Source organism: Rattus norvegicus, chromosome 2, assembly GCF_036323735.1.
Source record: "Rattus norvegicus strain BN/NHsdMcwi chromosome 2, GRCr8, whole genome shotgun sequence".
Classification (NCBI taxonomy): Eukaryota; Metazoa; Chordata; class Mammalia; order Rodentia; family Muridae; genus Rattus; species Rattus norvegicus.
The window spans coordinates 190,128,631-190,150,198 of NC_086020.1; the positions used below are offsets into that span (position 1 = coordinate 190,128,631).

At 40.3% G+C, this 21,568-nt stretch overlaps 1 protein-coding gene and 1 pseudogene across 9 annotated transcripts in view; both read left to right on the plus strand.

The window, feature by feature from the left end:
* Positions 1-21,568, plus strand: part of Spag17 (sperm associated antigen 17) — a 246,975-nt gene that overhangs the window by 175,982 nt on the left and 49,425 nt on the right. For all 9 annotated transcript variants that reach the window (XR_005501147.2, XR_005501148.2, XR_005501149.2 and 6 more), the window contains 6 exons: positions 3,396-3,584; positions 5,727-5,872; positions 5,977-6,107; positions 9,893-10,020; positions 12,854-13,036; positions 15,879-15,992. Coding sequence is in view for 6 of the 9 variants with exons in the window: in XM_039103807.2 (XP_038959735.1) it covers positions 3,396-3,584; positions 5,727-5,872; positions 5,977-6,107; positions 9,893-10,020; positions 12,854-13,036; positions 15,879-15,992 (891 nt within the window). In the remaining 3 variants the exon portion in view is untranslated. The remainder of the gene's footprint in view (positions 1-3,395; positions 3,585-5,726; positions 5,873-5,976; positions 6,108-9,892; positions 10,021-12,853; positions 13,037-15,878; positions 15,993-21,568) is intronic.
* Positions 6,451-9,878, plus strand: Set-ps9 (Set nuclear proto-oncogene, pseudogene 9; annotated as a pseudogene).

Genomic DNA, 21,568 nt, shown 5'->3' on the forward strand with positions numbered 1-21,568 from the left:
AACAGTTACTTCATGAAATTCATAGGCAAATGGATGGAACTAGAAAATATCATCCTGGGTGAAGTAAACAAATCACAAAAAAAAAAAAATAGCCCCAAAGCTCGAAATAACCAAGATACAATCCACAAACCGCATGAAGCTCAAGAAAAATGATGACTAAAGTGCAGATGCTTCAGTCCTTCTTAAAAGGGGGAACAAAAATATTCATAGGAGGAGATATAGAGACAAAGTGTGGAGCAGAGAGTGAAGGAAAGGCCATTCAGAGCCTGCCCTACCTGGGGATCCAGCCCACATATATACAGCCACCAAACCTAGACAATATTGATGAAGCCAAGAAGTGCATGCTGACAGGAGCCTGATATAGCTGTCTCCTGAGAGGCTCAGCCAGAGTGTGACAAATACAGAAGTGAGTGCTAGCAGCCAACATTGAACTGAGATCTGGGTCCCCATTGGAGGAGTTAGCGAAAGGATTGAAGGAGCTGAAGGGGTTTGCAACCCCGTAAGAACAACAATATCAACCAGAGCTCCCAGGGACTAAACCACTACCCAAAGAGTACACATGGACAGATCCATGGCTCCAGCTGCATATGTAGCACAGGATGGCCTTGTTGGGCACCAGTGGGAGGATGAGCCCATGGTCCTGCCAAGGCTGGACCCTACAGGGTAGGGGAATGTCAGGGCAGGGAGGTGGGAAGGGGAGTGGTTGGGGAGGGGAACACTCTTACAGAAGCCGGAGGATGGGGATGGGTTCGAGGGCTTATGGATGGGAAATCAGGAAAGGGAGTAACATTTGAAATGTAAATAAAAAATATTCAGTAAATAAATGAATTAAAATAAATAAACAAAGAAACTGTAAGCCAGCTCCAATTGAATGTTTTCCTTTAAAAGAGTTGCCATGGTCATGGTGTCTCATCACAGCAATAGAACACTAAGAAAACACTCAAAGCATTAGCATTGTCAATTAAAAATATTTAAAGACAGACCTAATTCACTGCACATAGGTGTAAACACCCGATGTGGTCGTCATAGCTGGAGTCCTGGTCCTTGGAATGTAGACCGTCTTTCATACGATGGTCAGGGAATTTCTGCTAAGGAGACTTGGTGAACACAATCTCTTTCCAGAACTCAGGGGTCAGGCAGCTGTGTCTCTTGAAGATGACATCAAAGATGGTGTTGGCAAAATGTCAATCAGAAGAGTCGGTCACCTGACTTAGATAAGTCCTGTCTACCCAGACGCTGTCAGACTCCTAAGAACCAAGGAGGTGCTTAGGGCAGCTCTGCTGCATACGAGGGCCTTCACCTTTCTCGCTTTAAAAAGGCATACCAAGTGCACACTGGGCCTGTAAGATCCAGTAGAGCTGAGGGAGGGCAAACTTTCTAAATTGAAATGTTTTCAGAATTTTCCACAGTGTTCTATATTTACATTATTTCTATCCTTCCTCTTTCCCTTTAATTCTTCCTGTGCTCCCCTCTCTAATTCATAACCTCTCTTCTTTAATCATTATTGTTATAGACAGACAGACTGATAGATGTAAATAAGTGTAACCCACTGAGTCCTTTTAGTGTTGCGTGTGTGTGTGTGTGTGTGTGTGTGTGTAAGTATGTATGTATGTATGTATGTATGTATGTATGTATAGGCATTTATAGTTAATCACTTGGGATTGGATAACCTATGGGGATTGCCCTTAAGTAGACTCCCTCTTCCAGCAGTAATTAGTTGCCTGGGGATTTTCATCTAGAGGTGGGGCCTTCTGAGACTTCCCCATCCATTTTGGTGTGTCAACTGGTGTGGTCATTGTGCCAGCAAATGGAATCAGTTGCATGCTACAAACTGCTGCATCTTGAAACTCTTACACCACGTGGAGAAAAGCTACACAGTGATGCTTCCGTCCATGCGGAAATCAGAATCGGAAAATCCATAGGAATAATGAGTCAGTGGCCACTGAGGACTGGGGACAGGAATATACAGTGACTGCATATGTATGAAAAATCTACAGAGACGATGGGTTAGTAGTCATAGACTAGAATCGGGAGTGATACATTGAAGGGTAATGAGGCTAGAGTGTCTTTGTGGAGGAAAGGATATAAATATTCTAAGATCATGTATAATGGCTGCACACATTCTTGGATATATTAAAAGATTACCAAATACTATACTTCTAAGGGGTGAAATTTTTTATTTACTTCATCATTTATTTACATTTTTATTGGGTATTTTGTAATTTTCATTTCAATGTGATCCCCTTTCCCAATTTCCTGTCCATAAACCCCCTATCCCTTCCCTCCTCTCCCTTCTTTTATGAGGGTGTTCCCCCCCCAACCACCCACTCCATCCTGCCTCCCTGCCTGACATTCCCCTACACTGGGGATCCAGCCTTGTCAGGACCAAGGGCTTCTCTTCCCATTGATGCCCAACAAGGCCATCTTCTGCTACATATGTAGCTGGAGCCATGGGTCTGTCCATATGTACTCTTTGGGTGATGGCTTAGTTCCTGGGAGCTCTGGCTGGTTGGTATTGTTGTTCTTATGGGGTGGCAACCACCTTCAGCTCCTTCAATCCTTTCTCTAACTCCTCCAATGGGTACCCAGCTCTCAGTTCAATGGTTGACTGCTAGCATTCACCTCTGTATTTGTCACACTCTGGCTGAGCCTCTCAGGAGACATCTATATCAGGCTCCTGTCAGAATGCACTTCTTGGCATCAGCAATATTGTCTGGGTTTGGTGGCTGTATGTATATGGGCTGGATCCCCAGGTGGAGCAGGCTCTGAATGGCCTTTCCTTCAGTCTCTGCTTCAACATTTTTTTCTTTTTTTCTTTTTTTTTTCTTTTTTCCGGAGCTGGGGACCGAACCCAGGGCCTTGAGCTCACTGGGCAAGCGCTCTACCACTGAGCTAAATCCCCAACCCCTCTGCTTCAATTTTTGACTCCATCCATATCTCCTCCTATGAATTTTTTGTTCCCCTAAGGGGTGAATTTACAATACATGAATTATAACTGAAAGAAAGGAACTAGAAGTCATTACATAAACCCTTGTCTATGTCAGCTATCAGAAGGGTAAAGTATAAAGCTTCTAAGAACATTTACCCCTTTTAAATATGTTTCTTTGTCCCAAAATATAATGGGCACCAAACATTTTGCATGGAGTTTTATGAACTTATCTCAGTTAAAATGGAGTAAGTCTTAAGTAAGAAGAAAAGAACAAACCCAGAAAACATAAGAAAATGAACAGAAAAAGCATGAGGCCATGGCCAAGAAATGGATCTTCTGTTTGTCTGTTGGAAAGAAGTCCTTCAGAATCATCATCTTCTTTCTTGGATGTTTCTGTCCCGAAAATATCTTTCAAATCCCTCAAATTGCACAAGAAATTTAATGTCTTTTCCCCCTCTCCTCCCAGGTGCTACCTTCAAACACAGGCTGCCTTTATATCGACAAAGACTGCTCGGCCACATATTGCCATGAATTGAGCAGTAATATGTACCATCCCTTCCAGAAGCGTGAAGAGCTGAGAGCCAGCAGGTACATCATGAAGCACACCTCAGAGGTGATCTGTGAGGTCCAGGATCCCGAGGGGAACATCTTTAAGGTAAGATGCAGGATCCCTATGGAGAGAGCCTGGACTTCTGTCTTAGTTAAGTTTTCTATTGCTGTGAAGAGAAACCATGACCATTGCAACTCATAAAGAAAAACATTTAATTGGGGTTGGCTTGCAGTTTAGAGGCTTACAGTCCATTATTGTCACATGTAGCATGTAGGCAGACATGGTGCTGGAGAGGTAGCTAAGAGTTCTACATCCAGATTGTCCGGCAACAGAAAGAGAGAATGAGCCAGTTGGCTTCACTTGAGCTTCTGAAACCTCAAAGCCTACCCCCAGTGACACAGTTCCTCCAGTAAAGCCACAGGCACTCCAAGGCTAATCCTTCCTAATTCTTTCTTTCTTTTTCTTCCTTCCTTCCTTCCTTTCTCTTTTCTTTGCACTTTTTTAATTAGATATTTTATTTATTTACATTTCAAATCTTATCCCCTTTCCTGGTTTTCCCTCCGAAAATCCTTTATCCCATCCCCCTTACCCCTGCTCCCATACCCACCCACCCATTCCCATCTCCCTGCCCTCGCATTCCCCCACACTGGGGCACTGAGCCTTCATCGGACCAAGGGCCTCTCTTCCCATTGATGCCCAACAAAGCTATCTTCTGCCACATATGCAGCTGGAGCCATGGGTTGCCCAATATGTACTCTTTGGTTGGCAATTCTTTCTAATAGTGCCATGTTCTGTGAACCTATGTGGACCATTTCACTGCAACTGCCATAGCTTTGTTTTGAAATCATACTAGACAGGTTCCATACAGACTTTTGCATTTGTTGTCACTTACTCAGTCTCAGCCAATCAATCATGAATGTCAGTATCCTTTCTTTGATTCTTAAGTATATTTTCATAGAGAAAAATAATCTTAATAACCTGGGCAGGAGAAAATTTAAAGTTACTAGACAATTAGAGAAATGTAAGTAAAAATTAATGTAACCACCAACAATAATGCAGGAATTCAAGCAAGAAGAAATACAAACATTCACTAATTTCATGGCATTAGGGCAGTCTATAGTGAGAAGTGCCTAGCAGGACTGATTTTGGGAAGAAAGGGTCTGGAGAGGGTATAGGCACCGCCATGATGATGCTTAATTTTCTACTTGTTTTTCAATACCACAATGGCCCCTTATCCCTGTCTGTCCAGGCATTGGTGAACCATGGCCCCATATTTTATATAGATTAGGATCTACAATGTTTATCTCACATTTAAAATAGTTTAAAAATCTAAAGACTATTTCATGACATATAAAGGTATACACAATTCAGAGTTCGATGGTGCTATAGAAACCATCTTGACCAAAGAGCATTGCCATGGTCTAAGCATTTATCTTTTTTCTCCAATCCTTGCCCAACAGTGGACTTTCCTCCAATGACTAGTGGGTATGGGGTTAGATTTTAGATTTGACCTCAAACCAGAGAATCCCTAATGTTATTTTGGTATGCAGACCAGTCCTAGTCCAGTTCATGTTTTTCTTCCCTAAATAATTGAGTCTTCACAGCATGAGCGTGAACTGATGAATTTCAATTGATAATGACTAGCAATGGAAACGTATAACCAAAGCCCCTTCAGATTGAAATGTCTGGGATATTCCTTGCCAACGGTGTTTCTGATACACCTCTGGGGCCACATCACCTACAGTGGGCGACCCGTGCCATGCTCCTTTCTGAAGAGATGTAGGCCAGATATAGACAGTACTAGTAACTATAGCACTGCCTATTGTGTGTATCCTAAATCTGTTCACCCATATGTCCTATCAGGGAGCCACAGTTCTGCACTTGAATCTCAACCCTTTCCATGGAAAGGTTCTTTCAGTATCTTAAGACAGCAATTGCATGAGTGTTCTTCCCTTCATTCTTTGAACTAATCCCCATAGGATAAGATTTTGAGTCCCCTCTCAGTCCTGGTCACTTTCTTCTGAATGTACTATAGTTCGTTTTTAACAGTTTTGAGGACAGCTGCATTGCTAGTGTGTCTCCTCTTTTATTAATGAAATTCAGATATAATATCAGTATCTTGTAATTAAATATGCTTGATTTTTCTGAAAATCCAAAAGAGCATGAGCTTGCTCACATTGGATCGGTGGTGATGTAGGACACTGTGGCACTTTTTTCTCTTCAGTTGCTCATATGCCTGTCCCTTAGGTCATGGCTGATGGCTCTGTATCAACAGCGTTACCTAAAAAGAAGCTAGAAGACAAGTTGAATGTACAGACGGAGGGCTACGAAAGCTTATCATCACTTCACCTTGAAAAGAATCGCATGCAGATCTATGGTGAACATGTTCCCAGGTAAAATGGCGCCAACAGTGTTAGGATTTTTATTCTCTGTTCCAACTTCAAGAAACATCTTTACTCAGTGTTTCAAATGGTCAAATCTTTACTTCTTCAAACAGATTTTTTGTTGTCTATACTGATGGATCAGGAGTGGAACTTCTCCGAGACAGTGACATAGAAGAATACTTATCCTTGGCCTATGGAGAGTCAACGACTGTGGTTCTCCAGGAACCAGTACAGGAACACCCAGGTAGAGAAGCCATGCTACCTGCAGCTCCCTAGGTTCTCTGGTGATTCTCATCCTCTGGCTGTCCAGTCCCTTTTGCTCATTTTGCTATTCTGGATACCAGCTGATCATGTCACCTTACTTACATTGCACTGTATCTAAATGTCAGCTTGTCCAGAATGAATGTCTCTTGCTGGTATCAGAAGGCTTGTGCCTAGGGTTTATTTATGAGTTCATTCCATCTTGTTTAGAAACTGTGAGCTCTCTTGCAAATTCTTTTTGGATTTTTGTCATTTTTAAGGTGATGTCTTGATCAAACTAAATACAATAGGAAATTACATTTTATGTATCAATTGGAATTCTAGTCAGTAATATATGTGCTGTATTACATGTTCACTGGGAAATTGTGTTATTTTATTAATTTCAAAAAGTCAGAGTTCTTGTGAGTTTCTTCCTGCTGTGAACATCAAGGCTCTGGCTTCTGTCTCCTGGCCACCTCCCTCACACCATGGTCTCAAAGCGGCAATCTGCAATCCTGACTCAGCCCAAGAAACCCAGACCCATTGCTGCCCCAAAGCTGGAGAACAAGTCAGCCTCTCCCAGCCTGCCACCAAAGAGAGAAAAAGAACAGCCAGAAGCAATTGACCACATTGATGAAGTACAGAATGAAACAGACAGACTTCGTGAACAAGCCAGTGAGGACATTTTGAAAGTAGAGTAAAAATATAACAAATTCCTCCAACCATTTTTTCAGAAGAGGTCAGAATTGATCGCTAAATGTTGTTGTAAAAATATAAAAATAAAAAAAAAAGGTATGGATGTGTTTTACCCCGCTTGGTCCGCACCACGGTGTCCCAAGATATTTGCTAGATATCTTGGCGGAAACATCCCAACTTCGCGGCGGCCCAGACCAGTCACCCCACACTCCATTACATTACTTAAATCTACACATTAAAGAACACACAACACAATAATCTTTGACCCAATTGGTAAGATATAATTGCCCACTTAAACATACAAAGCCCAGTACCATCCATCCCTTGAGAACATTAGTAACAACCTGTAAATACACAGAGCAGAATCTTAACATCACCCGCCATCTTGTCCTGCCATGGCTTCTCTGCCCCTCTCTCCCTCCTCTTCCTTTCTCCTCCTCTCCTTCTCTTCCTTCAAACTTATCTCCCTCCCATCCTTCCTTCTCCTCCAATGACAGACCTCCTTCTGTCTTGTACCTGTCCCTCACCTGTACTTTACAGATTCAATGGGGAGAAGTTTCTGGTGAAGTCACCTGATTCCTGAGTACGTGACTAGGCAGCTGTCTTTGGGGCAGTGGAGTTAGCATTAAAATACAGATAACTTCAGGGCAAACCACAACAGCTAAAATCCCAAATTTGGGGGCAACAACATTTGTCAACCATCCAGAAGTGTCTGCACTGCCTCTGGAGGAAGACGAGGAGGTCCTGCATTATTTGATCAGAGTTGAAGTGACAGAATTTGAAACCATTAAATCAGGTTACAGAATAGATTTTTATTTTGATGAAAATCCTTACTTTGAAAATAAAGTTCTCTCCAAAGAATTACATCTGAATGAGAGCAGTGACCTGTCTTCAAAGTCCACTGAAATCAAATGGAAATCTGGAAAGGATTTGACAAAACACTCAAGTCAAACACAGAATAAGGCCAGCAGGAAGAGGCAGCATGAAGAGCCAGAGAGCTTCTTTACCTTGTTTACTGACCATTCTGACGCAGGTGCTGACGAGTTAGGAGATGTCATCAAAGATGATATTTGGCCAGATCCCTTGCAGTTCTATTTGGTTCCTGATATGGACAATGAAGAAGGAGAGGCAGAGGAGGATGAAGAAGAAGAAGAAGAAGAAGAAGAAGAAGAAGAAGAAGAAGAAGAAGAAGAAGAAGAAGAAGAAGAAGAAGAAGAAGAAGAAGAAGAAGAAGAAGAAGAAGAAGAAGAAGGAAGAAGGAAGAAGAAGAAGAAGAAGAAGAAGAAGAAGAAGAAGAAGAAGAAGAGGAGAGAGGAGGAGGGGGAGGGGGAGGGGGAGGGGAGGGGAGGGGGAGGGGGAGGGGAGGGGGAGGGGGAGGGGAGGGGGAGGGGAGGGGTTAGAAGATATTGATGAAGGAGATGAGGATGAAGGTGGAGATGGCAATGAGGCTGAAGGAGAGGATGGAAAGGAAGACGAAGGCGAGGATGACTAGCACAGAAGAGCGATGGATCCAATCTTCTTTTTCATTTTATTTTTATTTTTTAAATTTCTCCAGTCCCAGGGAGCAAGTTGCAGTCCTCCCTGTCTTTCTGTGCTCAGTTGCCCTGTTTTTGAGGTCTCAACATCATGGTTCTCAACTAATTTGGGGGAAAATATCTTGAGCAAAATACAACAAGAAAAGAAAAAAAATCATTGCATAAAATTAAAGACATGTACTTTGATATGCTGTGTGTGTGTGTGTGTGTGTGTCTTTTAATTTTTTGTTTGATGACTTATACCTCAAGTCTTCTACTTGTAAGCATGCTTGCAGGTCTGTGTTATCTTTTAGTTTATCAGCATGCATGTACATATTATCTGCCTTGTGTGTATGAATGTAAAAATAGATGGCTGTGTTTGACTATGTAGTGTATGTAGAGAACTATGTAAGAAAGGCAGGCGTGGTGGTACAATAACTCCTGAACTAGGAAATCACTGTAAGTCTGAGGTCGGCCTACACTGCATAGCAAGATTCTGTCTCAAAAAAAAAAAACAAAAAAAAAAAAAAAACAAAAAAAAAAACAAACAAAAAAAACCCCAGAACAACCCAATGAAAACAAAACAACCAAACAATAACAACAAAATGAAAACAGAAAATAATAACTCTCCTCAGAATATTTTATTTATTTAGCTAGCATTGTCTTAGCAACCTATCCTATGCCAAATACTAATTTTTGGAGTACAGAATGAGTTAAAACAAACCTAGGGCTTATTTCCTTTAATTCTGTATAATTTATCAAGGGAAATGAGTGTTAATTATATAGCCCCACAAATAACTGTGTAATTATAAACTTACAAAAGGTCTATGAAGAATAGAAATATTTTCAATGACAGCTTTGAGAAGATGATTCTAATACCATATAGAAAGTATTTCTGAAGAAGCTTGAGATCAGAGAGCTTGCTAGTATATTCAGGGGTGTGTGTGTGTGTGGCATGGGGTGGGGATGGTGATGTCTTGGGGAAGAAATCACAAAATACCGAATTGGAAAATGGGTAAGAAGAGGCCGAGCATGGCTGTAGCATGAATGAAAGAAGTTCAAGCAGAGTCGGGGGTGAACAGAGAAGACCCTGCTCTGCTTTTTAAGCAATGGGAAGTCAAAGAAGTTTTAATCATGGATGAACCTGACCTGGTTGTCAGGATCAGTTCACTCCAAACTGCTAAGTCTACATCTAGAAAAGCTACCTGTTGCTTCAGTCCAGGATGGGATACCTCTGAGGCACATGATTAAATGTTAAATGTTGCATCTGAGGAGGAGACAGAAGTAGATGGACTCAAGGCAGTTTGTTGGCAGACCTGACAGGACCCAGATATGACCGTTGAGGGACAGAGAGGCACCAGTGAATTGCTTTTGAATGATTAAAGTCCAGTTTTCAGATGTTGACTGAGTCATGGTCTCTGCTTAGAGAGTAGCACTCGAAAGCACAGTCCTTGTACCTGAGGATGGTTTTTGTGTAAAAGACAGTTCAAAGGTATGTGTTGCGCTTGGGTAATGTGTGTGGAATTTATCAAGAACACTTTGGTAGAGAAATAGCCTCTGGTAACTCCCTTTAATCCAGGTGCCCTGAGCATCACAGTCCTTCGCCCTTTCCATGAGGCATCACAATGGATCATGAAGAAGGAGCTGGACAGCATCGTTCCTCCAAATCTCCAGTCGAGATCATGGGAGACATTTCCTTCAGTTGAGGTAACCATTTCCCACCGTAAAATAACGTTATGTAGATATCATTTCAGCCTTAGGTCTTCTATAGTTTTATATATTTTTGGAAATGTAAGCATTTGTAGATGTAGCAATATATTTTTAGAAGATCATGCCTGGATAGCTAATTTCGGTTTTGCTTTTTATTTTGCATGGCAGGCCTGAACATATTCCTATATCATTAAAATAGCTCTCTTGAAAAACCTGTTACATTCACCTATCATGTTCTTCCTGATACTAAAGCACTTTCCCTGTCCTTTCTCCCAGCTAAGTTTGAAACAAAGCATTGTGTCTTTCCCTCTCCCTGTTCTTTTCTTCATGTATTTAAAAGGGCACAAATTGAGAGGGGGGAGGGGAGGGGAGGAGAGGGAGAGGGTAAAGAATTTTGCCACAGCAATATTAGTGAGTAAATGCTGTAGATATTATCATGCCAGACTAGCAAAACTCCACCCAAAAGCTTTAAAAGATTGAAGTAACATTTTTGCTGAAGTGTCGCTAAATCCTGCATCTTGGAAGACTGTCATTGTTTCATAAATACAACATGCAGCATGTCCAGCACATCATATAGTGTTAAATTATGAAATCCATAAAGACACCAAAAATGTGACTGTACACCATATTGATGTTAAGGGAGGAGGGTAATGTAAACTCTGCAGAGCAGAGACAGTGAGCTTTTAAGATAACAAAGACTTCTTCCTTTTAATTTGGTGACTCTGATCAAATAGATTATCTGAAGTGGCCACGATTCCTTGTCCTGAATCCTGAAACAGGTTACACTGCACAACAGTATTCTTCTCTGAATGCTGAAAATGTCAAGAAGCTGAAGGTACTACAGGAAGATAAGATAAACATACCCATTCGGGACTAATGAAGATTATTTTCTTCATCTGAAACTCTGACACTACAAACTGAAAGCCAATAGGTGGCTGTCACTGGCCACTCTTTAAAACAAAGCACCCAGGCAGCAAAGTGCACTAGTCCTGAAGGTCAATGACTAGGATAATAGAGGTTAGAGCTCACTTCTAAATGGGCATTCCTTCCCAAGAAACCCCTAGAGAGTTTTGGGGCTGAGTTTCAGCTACACTGAGCTCAAGATTGGACAAAACTCATGGGATGATTTTACTCTCAGAATCATCCTGTATAAATTCACACAGAACCAGGAAACTAAAGACTGCTAACTCCAGAAGTCTTGGGTGATCTGAGCATTATTTGTTTGGTAAACAAAGCATTATTTGTATAACATGAATCGGACTGTTGCTGAATCACCAAGTGCAGAGTCGTATAGTCCTCCTGAAAAGATGCCCAGCAGGACACCATCAGACATCGTTGATGACAAATGTCAAGATGAAATTTTGCTCAGGTCCAGGAAGATGAGGATTTTTCCAGCACCATTTTATCCCACACAGGTGTAACTGTGATGGCTTCAGCTTCTGCTGAGAGGACTGACTCTCCCCTTGGTCCTTCAGATGTTCACCGAGTAACTAGGAAGCTATTATAGCTTGCCATTTCTACCTCCATTATGTATCGGTCTCCTTGTTTCTTTAAATTTGGATAATGTTATGATTCAACTCTTCATATACGACTTGGTAATCATTTGATCTTTCATCTAAAAGCAGCAGTCTTCCCCTGCAAGGTTAGAAGCACCAAAGAATAAATAAGATTTGAGATTTGCAGAGACATGATAATAAGCAGATTGTCAGTCACCAGGTCTTATCTTGTCCCAGTTATCTTTAATTATCAAGTGGACATAGTCTAGAGTCATTTGAGAAGATAGGTTGTGGAACAACCTAGATCCAGTTAGCCTGTTGGCATGTTTGGGGATGTCTGAATTATTAACAGATACAGGTGGTCTCAGCCCTCTGTGGGTAGCACCAACCCTAGGCAAATGGTCCTCGACTCTCTGAGATGATGGCGGCATGAGCCACTGACTGAGTGCAGCACAGAGTGAACCTATAGGCACTGCTCCTCAGATTCCTGCCTTGCATTCCTGCCTGACTTCACTCAATAATAAACTGTGACCTGAGTGTATAAGCCAAATCAACTCTTCCTTCCCCAAGCTGCTTTTGGTTGGAGTGAAGTTTTCTTTGTGTGTTTGCTTAGTTTTAGGCTCTTTTGGAAATAAGTTCTGACTATTTAGACCTAGCTGGCCTTGAACTCACAGAGATCCATCTGCTTCTCTCTAGGGTAATGGCATTAAAAGTGTATACCACCACAAAAGGTGGATTGACTGTTTTATCCCAGCAATAGTACCTCTAGAAGTCGCAGAGACCTACCTAAACCCTAAAGAACTAACTCCCAACGTTCTGACTTATCCTTTGTTCTTAGCCATTGTCTCCTATAGTCATCTTGGAGTCTAGGAATAACTCAGACAATGAACATCTCACCATGAGTGGAAACTACCTGTGGTACCCCCAACCCCCTCCCTCCAAAGCCCAACTCTGATAGCAGTAACCTCCTAACTGTCTAATCCTAAGATATTGATCAATTAAATCACACTTGGATCAAGATTGCCCAAAGATGCATATACATTCATTGATCTCCTTTTATTCCTCTGTCACATTATCCCAAGCTCTTGTCAGATCCTTGAAAATGAAGCATGAGATGCTAGTCTCCGTGCTTTCCAGGGTAGTCATTCTGAATGATGAATCTCTTTCCTATTTTACCATTACTTTTACAGGTGGGTGGCCAAGCCTTGTCTATTTGGATCCCTCAAAGTCAGGTCTCCTGGTCTAGTATCTACTGAAGTGTTCATTAAAAAAAAAATTCATTGCTGCACTATTCTGACTTCTTTGGTGAATCTTTCACTTTGTTTTGTTGACAGAAAAAGACTCCAGGACCACCATTTGGCACTCAGATTTGGAAAGGCCTCTGTATTGGGGCTAAGCAGCTGACAAACATCCCAGCTCCTATACTTGAAGGCCCCAAGGTGCTACAGATGCGTCAGTTCATCCAGCACGAAGTCATAAAGAACGAGGTGAAACTGAAGCTGCAAATTTCCCTGAAGGTAACAGAATGTGGGTGACATGATGCCCATCCCCCAAAAGGATTGGGAACATAGCAAATCATTCCTGTTCATGTCCTGAAGAGCCCAAAATCATCTAGTTTTTACCAATATTTAGAATAACACTTGAATGTGGGTCACCTAAAATAGAAGGTTAAAATGTAGAGGCTGCTTAATGATTCCTGTATTAAGTTATTGGAAGCCCAAAATGTGCTGCTATAGTTTAAGAAAACTTTTTCTGTTATTTTTCTATATAGTCTTTCTTTCCTACTACATGGAAAGATAGTACTGTCTGGAGAAAATATAGACTCACACATTATTCTGATACTCGTTCATGGATGAGAACAGTTGCTGCTTTGAAAAGACCTAAGATTTTATAAATATATGGCCCATAAGTAATCTTATCTACAGTATTGTTCTAAGTTTAATTCCCTCAGCATGAACATTGTATGCTTTCATGGTTATATACCCAGAACCTAGCATCGAGAAGAGGGTCAATGTTGATAGATGATTGGTCTACTGGAGGCCTGCTCTGCCTGGGAACAAGCTATGGCAGAACAGAGTCAGGATGAAAGCTAAAGACTGATGATTCCTGGCCTTATCATCTTCCTGTTTGTGCCTTAATAAGCACTAGTTTCTTTCTATGTGACTCTATTTCTAGTTTGTGCTAATAAGTGCTGATTTCCTTTCTCTCTTGCTCAAGGACCTCTAGCTAGCAAGAGGTTAGAAACTCATTAACTCTTTGTGAACCAGAGAAAAAAGAAAGGAAAATAATGAAAATATTTTATACTGGCAATTGCATAGACACACACACATTCACACACACACACACACACACACACACACACACACACACACACACACACACACATCTTTCACACATCTGGTTGGGCCCAACCACCTTGTTTCATCACTCCACGAATGTTCATGCAAACTTACATACACACACCTATACTCACATATGTACCTATAGATAGACAGAGAGAGAGAGAGAGAGAGAGAGAGAGGAGAGAGAGAGAGAGAGAGAGAGAGAGAGATACAGAGATACAGAGATACAGAGATACAGAGATACAGAGATACAGAGATACAGAGATAGATGTGGGTGAAACAATCTCCACTGAGCAAGCACCAGTGCAGAAAACTCACTCATTCTGTCTATAAAAGAAGTCCCAACCTTTATTGATTAGTAAAAGAAAAAGCTTCTACCTTTTCATTGCTGAAAGTAATAAAAAGCCCCTAAGTAAGAAAAAAACCTTGAAGTAAGACAAAGCCTCATTGCTGAAAGAAAAAGACTGTCACCCCTTATTGTTCTTCTTAGTTCTTAAACTTTCTCAGGATAAATGATCACATGGTTTTTTCTCTTTCCCTTTTTTAAAAGTTTATTCTTTAATCTTTTTTTCACAGTCCAGACTTTATCCTCCTCCCAGTCCACCCTCCACACCACACCTCCTCCCCATCTCCAAGAGGATGTCCCCACCCCACCCCTACTCCACCAGACCTCCTCACTCCCTGGGGCTCCAAGTGTCTTGAGGGTTAGGTGCATCTTCTCTGACTGAGTCCAGATCCGGCAGTCCTCTGCTGTATATCTGTTGGGGGCTTCGTATCAGCTAGTGTATGCTTCCTGGTTGGTGGCTCATGGTTTTTTAAGCATCATTACATTACAAACCAAAAGCAGGTTTGAGATATAAATTCAAATCATAAATTGAATAAAGAGTTACAGCAGAAATGTTTACATGTGTTCCATTAAGATTAGTATCTAAATATTCATATCGTCTAGTTCTATAAGTTCATTAAAAGTTTAAAGCAATAATTTTTATAAGTTAGCATGGCTTTACCAAAAATTAAATCATCTGCCTTTTGTCTCATTAGTTTTGAAGTTTTGTATAAACAAACCAGTCAATATTTTCTGTCCTTGTACTTATAATAAATTGTCCATTCCCAGTTTATTACCTTTAGTTATCAGATAATGGTTTCACAAATAGTCTAGAAGGAATATGTTCCCTGATGGTAAATTTTTTCCAAACCTGCTTTCTTATCCTAGTGCAATTAGCCCGTGATACATGGAGGTTTACAGAGCCCTAATTGCACTTTCATACTATAAAGGACTCAAATTTACTTGTGTAAATTTAGGAATTCTATAGAATCATTATTAGGAATTATGAAATCATCAATTTATCTACATAGCATTACTACAAGAGAGTACATCTTCGATGTTCTGCAGAAAATCTGCCCAATGGACTGGATTAATGTCCAAGAATCATGCAAATATGTAATAATAGCAGTAAATGCATATCAGCAATAAGAATCAATCTTGATATGAGATTTCTGAAGGCTCTGTAATTCAGAGTTTGCCCATTGCAGCCATGCAAAATGGTGGGCTAGCTCCAGAAAACTCACCTGCTTGTCTTTAGCCTTTCCTAAATGTTTCCTGACAATTGATCAAATATAGGAAGGAATATATTTCATCTAGAAGCAAAGGCATGGACTAAATGACATACACAGAACCATACAGACAATACTGAGAGACCTAGGAATCATCTACCCAGTTTACTCATTTTGATAAAAGGATGCTGAAGCACTCTGTTAGAGGCAAGGCCCTCCAACATCCTTGTGCAGTTCTCTCCTGTGCCTTTAAAGCTTTGATTCTGAGCAGATCAGCACTCTGCTTATTATTATTACTAATCTACTGAGAAAAATTTTCCCAGTGTTTAACCAGTTAACTGTCGAGAGGTGTGAACTTACCTTTTTAGTCCCTCTGTAATGTCCCCAGTTGACAATGATTGTGCCAGTATATTTCTCTGGATGGTTTTGATTCTTATCTGTTTGATTGATTCTCCCCATCTAGGACTATATAAACCACATCCTGAAGAAAGAAGATGAGCAACAAGAGATGACAGTCAAGGATTCCAGAACGGAGGAGGAGAGAGGCAATGCTGCAGATCTCCTCAAGCTGGTTATGGTGAGAGGGTGTCCCACAGTCCAGTGTTCTTGCTACTGTCTCACTGTCAGGTGCTCCCATGCAGACTGTATATGGGGAAAGCTACATGAGATTCCTACCAAGGCTTTGAAACATTTGCTTCATCCACATCATGCCTTATTTCTGTAATAATTGCATCATGGATTTATTGAATTTTCCAAATATATGTTTCCTTTGTACACAGATAATTCTGAAAATCCTCAAACAAAAGATAGGTAGATAGATAATAGAGATAAATGTAGAAATTTTTTACTTTGAATATGTATTACTAATTTTACCTTAAGAAATTGATGTTCATAGAAATACTGAATAAATTAGTGAATGTGAAAGAAAAAGTAATTTCTATAATATCAAATGATTTTTATTCTTAGAAATTCACTACATAAAAGAACAAAATATTCAAATAAACTGTGTACTGTTTTTTTTAAGAGCTGATTTTTTCCCCCATCTTTATTAACTTGAGTATTTCTTATTTACATTTTGATTGTTATACCCCTTCCCGGTTTCCAGGCCAACATCCGCCTAACACCTCCCCCTCCCCTTCTCTATGGTGGTTCCCCTCCCCATTCTCCCCCCATTGCCGCCCTCCCCACAACAATCACGTTCACTGGGGGTTCACTCCTGGCAGGACAAAGGGCTTCCCCTTGCACTGGTGCTCTTACTAGGCTATTCATTGCTACCTATGAGGTTGGAGCCCAGGGTCAGTCCATGTATAGTCTTTTGGTAGTGGCATAGTCCCTGGAAACTCTGGTTGGTTGGCATTGTTGTTCATATGGGGTCTCGAGCCCCTTCGAGCTCTTCCAGTCCTTTCTCTGATTCCTTCAACGGGGGTCCCGTTCTCAGTTCAGTGGTTTGCTGCTGGCATTCGCCTATGTATTTGCTGTATTCTGGCTGTGTCTCTCCGGAGAGATCTACATTCGGTTCCTGTCTGCCTGCACTTCTTTGCTTTGTCCATCTTATCTAATTGTGTGGATGTATGTGTATGGGCCACATGTGGGGCAGGCTCTGAATGGGTGTTCCTTCTGCCTCTGCTCTAAACTTTGCCTCCCTATTCCCTCCAAAGGGTATTCTTGTTCCCCTTTTAAAGAAGGAGTGAAGCATTCGCATTTTGGTCATCCTTCTTGAGTTTCATGTGTGCTAGGCATCTAGGGTAATTCAAGCATTTGGGCTAATAGCCACTTATCAATGAGTGCATACCATGTGTGTTTTTCTGTGATTGGGTTACCTCACTCAGGATGATATTTTCCAGTTCCATTCATTTGCCTAGGAATTTCATAAAGTCATTGTTTTTGATAGCTGAGTAATATTCCATTGTGTAGATGTACCACATTTTCTGTATCCATTCCTCTGTTGAAGGGCATCTGGGTTCTTTCCAGCTTCTGACTATTATAAACAAGGCTGCTATGAACATAGTGGCGCATGTGTCTTTGTTATATGTTGGGGCATCTTTGGGGTACATGCCCAAGAGAAGTATAGCTGGGTCCTCAGGTAGTTCAATGTCCAATTTTCTGAGGAACATCCAGACTGATTTCCAGAATGGTTGTACCAGTCTGCAATCCCACCGACAATGGAGGAGTGTTACTCTTTCTCCACATCCTCACCAGCATTTGCTGTCACCTGAGTTTTTTATCTTAGCCATTTTCACTGGTGTGAGGTAAAATCTCAGTTGTTTTGATTTGCATTTCTCTTAAGACTAAAGATGTTGAACATTTCTTTAGGTGTTTCTCAGCCATTCAGCATTCCTCAGCTGTGAATTCTTTGTTTAGCTCTGAACCCCAATTTTAATAGACTTATTTGTCTCCCTGCAGTCTAACTTCTTGAGTTCTTTGTATGTTTTCGATTCAAGTCCTCTCACTTGAAGGATTGGTAAAGATCTTTTCCCAATCTGTTGGTTGCCATTTTGTCCTAACAACAGTGTCCTTTGCCTTACAGAAGCTTTGCAGTTTTATGAGATCCCATTTGTCGATTCTTGATCTTAGAGCATAAACCATTGGTGTTTTGTTCAGGAAATTTTCCCCAGTGCCCATGTGTTCGAGATGCTTCCCCACTTTTTCTTCTATTAGTGTATTTGAGTGTATCTGGTTTGATGTGGAGGTCCTTGATCCACTTGGACTTAAGCTTTGTACAGGGTGATAAACATGGATCGATCTGCATTCTTCTACATGCTGACCTCCAGTTGAACCAGCACCATTTGCTGAAAATGCTATCTTGTTTCCATTGGATGGTTTTGGCTCCTTTGTCAAAAATCAAGTGACCATAGGTGTGTGAGTTCATTTTTGGGTCTTCAATTCTATTCCTTTGGTCTATCTGTCTGTCTCTGTACCAATACCATGCACTTTTTATCACTATTGCTCTGTAATACTGCTTGAGTTCAGAGATAGTGATTCCCCCAGAAGTCCTTTTATTGTTGAGGATAGTTTTAGCTATCCTGGGTTTTTTTGTTATTCCAGATGAATTTGCTAATTGTTCTGTCTAACTCCTTGAAGACTTGGATTGGTATTTTTATGGGGATTGCATTGAATCTGTAGATTGCTTTTGGTAAAATGGCCATTTTTACTATGTTAATCCTGCCAATCCATGAGCATGGGAGATCTTTCCATCTTCTGAGGTCTTCTTCAATTTTTTTCTTCAGAGGCTTGAAGTTCTTATCATACAGATCTTTTACTTGCTTGGTTAAAGTCACACCGAGGTATTTTATATTATTTGGGTATTTTATATTATTTGGGACTATTATGAAGGGTGTCATTTCCCTAATTTCTTTCTCAGCTTGTTTCTCTTTTGTATAGAGGAAGGCTACTGATTTATTTGAGTTAACTTTATACCCAGCCACTTTGCTGAAGGTGTTTATCAACTTTAGTAGTTCTCTGGTAGAACTTTTGGGATCACTTAAATATACTATCATATCATCTGCAAATAGTGATATTTTGACTTCTTTTTCTCCAATCTGTATCCCTTTGATCTCCTTTCTTGCCTGATTGCTCTGGCTAGAACTTCAAGAACTATATTGAATAAGTAGGGAGAGAGTGGGCAGCCTTGTCTAGTCCCTGATTTTAGTGGGATTGCTTCAAATTTCTCTCCATTTAGTTTAATGTTAGGTACTGGTTTACTGTATATGACTTTTACTATGTCTAGGCTTTTACTATGCCTTGAATTCCTATTCTTTCCAGGACTTATATCATGAAGGGGTGTTGAATTTTGTCAAATGCTTTCTCAGCATCTAATGAAATATGTGGGTTTTATCTTTGAGTTTGTTTATGAAGTGGATTATGTTGATGGTTTTCCATATATTAAACCATCCCTGCATGCCTGGGATAAAGCCTACTTGATCATGGTGAATGATTGTTTTGATGTGCTCTTGGATTCGGTTTGCCAGAATTTTATTGAGTATTTTTGCGTCAATATTCATTAGGGAAATTGGTCTGAAGTTCTCTTTCTTTGTTGGGTCTTTGTGTGGTTTAGGTATAAGAGTAATTGTGGCTTCATAGAAGGAATTCGGTAGTGATCCATCTGTTTCAATTTTGTGGAATAGTTTGGATACTATTGGTATGAGGTCTTCTATGAAGGTCTGATAGAATTCTGCACTAAACCCGTCTGGACCTGGGCTCTTTTTGGTTGGGAGACCTTTAATGACTGCTTCTATTTCTTTAGGAGTTATGGGGTTGTTTAAATGGTTTATCTGTTCCTGATTTAACTTCGGTACCTGGTATCTGTCTAGGAAATTGTCCATTTTATCCAGATTTTCAAGTTTTGTTGAACATAGGCTTTTGTAGTAGGATCTGATGATTTTTTTGAATTTCCTCTGATTCTGTAGTTTTGTCTCCCTTTTTATTTCTGATTTGGTTAATTTGGACACACTCTCTGTGTCCTCTCGTTAATCTGGCTAAGGGTTTATCTATCTTGTTGATTTTCTCAAAGAACCAACTTTTGGTTCTGTTGATTCTTTTCTATGGTCCTTTTTGTTTCTACTTGGTTGATTTCAGCTCTGAGTTTGATTATTTCCTGCCTTCTACTCCTCCTGGGTGTATTTGCTTCTTTTTGTTCTAGAGCTTTTAGGTGTGCTGGCAAGCTGCTGACATATGCTCTTTCCTGTTTCTTTCTGCAGGCACTCAGCGCTATGAGTTTTCCTCTTAGCACAGCTTTCATTGTGTCCCATAAGTTTGGGTATGTTGTACCTTCATTTTCATTAAATTCTAAAAAGTTTTTAATTTCTTTCTTTATTTCTTCCTTGACCAGGTTATCATTGAGTAGAGAGAGCATTGTTCAATTTCCACGTATATGTGGGCATTCTTCCCTTATTGTTATTGAAGACCAGTTTTAGGCCGTGGTGGTCCGATAGCACGCATGGGATTATTTCTATCTTTCTGTACCTGTTGAGGCCTGTTTTTTGACCAATTATATGGTCAATTTTGGAGAAAGTACCATGAGGAGCTGAGAAGAAGGTATATCCTTTTGCTTTAGGATAGAATGTTCTATAAATATCTGTTAAGTCCATTTGGTTCATGACTTCTCTTAGTCTGTCTATGTCTCTGTTTAATTTCTGTTTCCACGATCTGTCCATTGATGAGGATGGGTTTTGAAATCTCCTACTATTATTATGTGAGGTGCAATATGTGCTTTGAGCTTTAGTGAGGTTTCTTTTATGTAGGTGCCCTTGTATTTGGAACATAGATATTTAGGATTGAGAGTTCATCTTGGTGGATTTTTCCTTTGATGAATATGAAGTGTCCTTCCTTATCTTTTTTGATGACTTTTAGTTGAAAATTGACTTTATTTGACATTAGAATGGCTATTCCAGCTTGCTTCTTCCAACCATTTGCTTGGAAAGTTGTTTTCCAGCCTTTCACTCTGAGGTAGTGTCTGTCTTTGTCTCTGAGGTGTGTTTCCTGGAGGCAGCAGAATGCAGGGTCCACATTGCATATCCAGTTTGTTAATCTATGTCTTTTTATTGGGGAGTTGAGACCATTGATGTTGAGAGATATTAAGAAATCGTGATTATTGCTTCCTGTTATATTCATATTTGGATGTGAGATTATGTTTGTGTGCTTTTCTTTGTTTTGTTGCCCAGACGATTAGTTTCTTCCTTTTTCTAGGGTGTAGCTTGCCTCCTTATGTTGGGCTTTACCATTTATTTTCCTTTGTAGTGCTGGATTTGTAGAAAGATATTGTGTAAATTTGTTTTTGTCATGGAATATCTTGCTTTCTCCATCCATATTAATTGAGAGTTTTGCTGGATACAGTAACCTGGGCTGGCATTTGTGTTCTCTTAGGATCTGTATGACATCTGTCCAGGATCTTCTGGCTCTCATAGTCTCTGGTGAGAAGTCTGGTGTGATTCTAATAGGTCTGCCTTTATATGTTACTTGACCTTTTTCCCTTGCTGCTTTTAATATTCTTTGTTTTGTGTATTTGGTGTTTTGACTATTATGTGACGGGAGGATTTTCTTTTCTGGTCCAATCTATTTGGAGTTCTGTAGGCTTCTTGTATGTTTATGGGCATCTCTTTCTTTAGGTTAGGGAAGTTGTCTTCTATGATTTTTTGAAGATATTTACTGGTCCTT